We start from the raw sequence: 4,785 nt of genomic DNA, 5'->3' as shown, positions 1-4,785 counted from the left end.
TCCCATCCCCATCCCCATCCCACTCCCTGGGGACTGGGATGCGGCCGAACCACCCCTCCGTGCAGGACGTCCCCTCCCTGGAGGAGAAGATGAGCGAGCTGGACGTCAACAATGATGAGGAGCTGAAATTCGGGGAGTACTGGCGGCTCATCGGGGAGCTGGCGAAGGCCATGCGGAGGGAGAAAGCGGGGAAGAAGAAAACCCCCCAGTGACGGGGCTGGTGGGGAGACTCGACTCCGACGCAGAGATAATAAAAGAGGTTTCCCTGAGCTCTGCGGCGGGGCGGCTGCTGCAGGGGAACCCGCCATGGATGGGTGTCGGTCCCAAATGGCCTTTTGTGCCAATCTGGCTTGCGGGGTGCCACCCTGCGCCCCACAAACGCCTTCCTGCCGGGCTGTGGGGTTGCTTAGCACTATCCCGATGGGTGGCAGAGATGTGGTTGGGACCGGGGTAGGGTATGAGAGCATCTCTGGCAGCGATGCCGCGGTGGCTGCCACCTCCCCTGGGCATCGATGCCCGTCTTCTCTGGGGTCTTGGGTGGCACAGAGCAGGGGGGGACACCTCTGCTGGCACAGCACGTCGCTGGCTCTGCACCCCGACCCCGCCGTCCACCTCCCCTTCCTCAAGCTTCTTCATGCTATTTTTCTTCCCACCCTGTAATACAGGTATGTATAACAGATGAATGAATGGGCCAAATGGTTTTACCTTAAACAACTGAACTCCAATGCAGGCAAACATGAACTGCAGCAAAGTGGTGACAATCACAATGTTTCCAATGGTTCGGATGGCGACAAACACGCACTGGACCACATGCTGCAAATGGAAGATAGGAACAAAAGTAACTTGCAGGGTTGTTCTGAGCTCTTCTGGCTAAGGGAGAAGCCTGAGACTAAAAATACAAATAAAGGAATTTAACTATTTAACTATTGTCCATTAAGTAATGTCTCAGGAAACGGGAGAAAAGACCAACTTGTTACGTTCCTCACTGTAGTCTTAGAAGCAGGCAGAAAGGGATAGCAAAATACCAGAGCTCATCTCTGAGACTTCCAGCAGCACCGACGTACATAGTTGGGCCCACCAGCCCACTGAAAGGAGTTTATCTAATACAGCAAGGCTATGTTAAAATAGGCTTCTGAGTCCATCTGTAACCCTAGCAAACTACATCCTTTAACCTCAGAGCAGAGAGCAGAGCTTGGCTTTCTTCCTCCCCCCCACCACCAGCTCCCTGAGACCTCGTCGGAGAGGACAACCCCACCGCTGCTGCCACTGAGGACCTACAGACCCCGCGAGGAGCAGCATGGGCCAGTGCAACTGCCGCAAGAAGCGCAAGGTCGATGAACGATGCTGCGGCACCGGGAGGGATGGGATACCCTCCCCCCATCCCCGTGGTGGGATGCGGGGCGCAGGGGTGACCCCGTGTGGCCCTGCAGCATGGCCCTGGGGTGATTCGGGGCAGCACGGCCGTTCCAGCCCCATCCTGGAGCCAGACTCCAGCGGTGGAGCCGGCATGGGGAGCTGTTTCGGGGTTCGGTGACGCTGCCCTGGCGCTGGGTAGGGAGAACTTGTTGCCGTGGACTTGAAAACCGCTTGAAAGCTCGGGGAACCGGGCAGCTTTCTCCAGCTCCCGCGGACCCACCTTCGGGAGCTGCGGCCACTCCTTGCGACACCTCTCCAAGGATGCCCACCGGGGAGAAAGTCGCCTGTTTTCCTCGGCTTTCAAACGGGAGGTGCCCACCTTTGCACCCGCGGAGGATTTGGCCCCGGCCGGCTGAGCCGGGGCGCCGGGCTGAGGCTCCGAAGATTGTTGGGTTCTTCCTAATGGGCATCGCCTGATGTGGTTTCGTAGTGTTTCGTGGGGAAAACCGCAGATGCTGAGTTGAATCACCGCCGTTTCCCTTCAAACGCGGCTTTGGCTAATTAGCACGAGTGGCCGGCAAGCCGGGCGCATGGGTCTGGCTGGTTGCTGCCCCCCCACCACTCCACCCCACCGGGGAAGGGGTCTTCAGCCCCTGATGGGGAGGGAGAGGGGCTCCTGCCGCTGCCAAACCCCATCCCGACGGGCGCCTGGAGTTGTCCTGGGCACTGACTCATTCTGCCATCCGCCGCTTGTGCAAAGGAGAGGAAGAACCAGTCCGGACGGCCGCGGCGGCCCCCGTGTGCCGTGGGTGTAGCGCCTGGAGACGCCGGGGTGGCTGAGCCTCGCTGGCCCCGGGCAGGGAGAAGTCCGGGCAGGCAGAGACAGGGAGGGGGGTGACATGCCCGTGGGGAGGGGTGTCACATCCAGATGGAGGGGTACGGCGGCTGTAGTGGGGTACGGCGGCTGTAGGGGGGATATGGCGGCTGTAAGGGGATACTGCAGCTGGGCAGGGGGGATATGGCGGCTGTAAGGGGATACTGCAGCTGAGCAGAGCCTGTATGGAGGGATGCAACATCTGGGAGGTGGGTTCTCGCATCTGTATGGTGGGGTCTCATGCCTGTATGGAGTGGTCTCGCGTCTGTATGGAGCGGTAGAGGGAGTCTTGCATCTGTATAGTGAGGTCTCACATCTGTAGGGGGGTCTCACATCTGCACAGTGAGGTCTCACATCTGTGGGAGGGGTCTCACATCTGTACAGAGGGGTATCATGTTGATACGGAGGTTTATCCCATCATTGAACATCTGCAGAGGGCACATCTGCTCCGGGGGATGTCTCACCTACTCGGGGACTTGTCCTGTCCATCTGGGGGGGTGTCCTTATCCATCCAGGCGCGTGTCCCACCGGTGCTCACCCTCTGTCCCCCCACCCCGCAGGACTGCCAGGAGCTCACCGACGTGGAGCGGGCCATTGAGACCGTCATCAACCAGTTCCACTGCTACGCGGTGAAGGGGCAGAAGGAGTACCTGACGCCCAACGAGATGCAGGAGCTGGTGGTGCAGAAGCTGCCCCACCTGGGGAAGGTGAGGGCAGAGCCCCAGGGGCTGGGCAGGGGGAGCTGGGGTGGGCACGGGCTGCCTGCGGGACGCCCCGGTCCCATCACCCTGATGTTTTTCTGCCCCCTCTGCAGTGCGTTGGACCACTGGAAGAGAAGATCGAATGCATGGGAAACCCTGACGAGGCCAAGCTGGAGTTCGGAGAGTACTGGGACATGATGGGGGATGCAGCCAAGGGCTGCCGGAGGAAGTAGAAGGTGGCGGGGGACGGGAAGGCGCCCGAGGCCTCAGGCTCTGCACCGAGAAGCGCGAGAGGCTGCTGGTCCCGGTGGGATGCGCCTGGGAAAATGCAGCGTTGCTCCCGCCGGGGCTCATCTCCTCCCCGCGTCCCCCGGCCGGGGCGGAGGGATCCCCCTCCCCGGCTCCATCCCTGCCCCCTCTCACCTCTCCTTCCCGTCAGGATAACTCCCTTCCCATCCCCAGCTCTGGCCCGTGCCGTGGCGGGAAGGAGGTGGTAAGGGGGTTCCTGGCCCCGGCTCTGGACCCACCTTTCTCCCTCCTTTGCTCCAGAGCCTTTACCCCCCCAGGGTTGTCCCACCTCTGGTCCCCAAAACCCCTCCAGTTGCAGGTCCCCCAGCCCCGGAGCATGGCAGCGAGAGGGACTCGGCTCCTTTCCCCCAAAAGCCCTTGGATGTGCGGGCTTGTCCCCCTGACCCCGTGCCCTGCCACCCGACGGGACCGCCTTTGTCGCAGTTCTGCCTCGTGCTTCGAGCACTCTTTTGGGGGGGACATCCCGGGCCTCGGCGGGCCGGCACCAACGTCGCCGTACGTGGCCTGGGTGTATTCCCTGCACTTCCCCCAGGTCCGGGGACCGCGGTGCCCTGCGCCTGCCCAGGTTTTGGGGTGCTACGCCGGGATGTGCTGCCTAACACGGTGCTCCCCCAACTTGCCCCTCGCCAGGGATGCCGGCCCCCAGCTGGCGGCCGAGCTCGGGGCTGGGACGGTGGCGGGTTGTTCTTGGCTTGCGTCACTTGCAACCATTTTTTGTATAAATTAATAAAGGAAAACACTGGAAAAAAAACCCCAAAACAACTGGGATGGGGATGAGCTTATTTATCCTTCGTGGGAGAGGGAAAGTGGGGAGCAGGGAGGGACGGGGCTGCGGCGATCAGGGCTCCGAGCATCACTCACGGCTGGGTTGCACAGTCCCGCTGGCCCCAGTGCAGAGCAGGAGGGTGCAAGGGGTGCCGCGGGCATGCGAGGGATGCTGCAGACGTGCAAGGGGTGCTGTGGGCATGCAAGGGAATATGCGGGCGTGCAAGGGATGCTCCAGGTGTGCAAGGGATGCTGCGGGCATATAAGGGATGCTGCAGACGTGCAAGGGATGCTACAGGCATGCAAGGGATGCTCCAAGTGTGCAAGAGATGCTGCAGGCATGTAAGGGATGCTGCGGGCATGCAAGGGATGCTGTGGGCATGCAAGGGCTGCTGCAGACGTGCAAGGGATGCTGCAGGCATATAAGGGATGCTGCAGACATGCAAGGGATGCTGCGGGCATGCACGGTGCCATGGCTGTGCGTGTGCACTCTGGGTGTGCGCGGTGCTGCGATGGCCACTGTGCTGTGGGTGTGTGCGGCACCGCGGGCGTGCGTGTCACCACGGGGGTGTGTGTGGGCACGGAGAGTGTGCACGGGGCTGTGCACGTCCCCAGTTCCTGGGGTGGCTCGCGCCCGGCGGTCCCCGTCGCGGGGACCCCACGAGCAGAGCCCATGAGCAGAGCCGGGCTGGAGGGAACCCAGAAACCCCGAAATCCTGAGCTCGGAAAGACACAGGGGCTGTGAGGTCAGCAGCAAGATCCCACTTGTGCTGGAAGAGC

The 4,785-nt window shown here is 61.8% G+C and overlaps 2 protein-coding genes across 2 annotated transcripts in view; both read left to right on the top strand.

The window, feature by feature from the left end:
- S100A13 (S100 calcium binding protein A13) overlaps positions 1-212 on the top strand; it is a 10,605-nt gene extending 10,393 nt beyond the window's left edge. The window contains exon 2 of the mRNA XM_009890459.1: positions 66-212. Coding sequence (XP_009888761.1) covers positions 66-212 — 147 coding nt within the window. The remainder of the gene's footprint in view (positions 1-65) is intronic.
- A 1,085-nt stretch (positions 213-1,297) lies between these two features.
- Positions 1,298-3,164, top strand: S100A14 (S100 calcium binding protein A14). The gene is made up of 3 exons (XM_009890458.1): positions 1,298-1,330; positions 2,791-2,937; positions 3,045-3,164. The coding sequence occupies exons 1-3, from the start codon at positions 1,298-1,300 to the stop codon at positions 3,162-3,164; spliced, it is 300 nt and encodes a 99-aa protein (XP_009888760.1).
- Positions 3,165-4,785: the final 1,621 nt, after the last annotated feature.

The sequence above is a fragment of the Charadrius vociferus genome, unplaced genomic scaffold, assembly GCF_000708025.1.
Source record: "Charadrius vociferus isolate BGI_N301 unplaced genomic scaffold, ASM70802v2 scaffold698, whole genome shotgun sequence".
Classification (NCBI taxonomy): domain Eukaryota; kingdom Metazoa; phylum Chordata; class Aves; order Charadriiformes; family Charadriidae; genus Charadrius; species Charadrius vociferus.
Note: the sequence above shows the minus strand (reverse complement) of the source record. Positions and strands in the feature narration are given on the sequence as shown.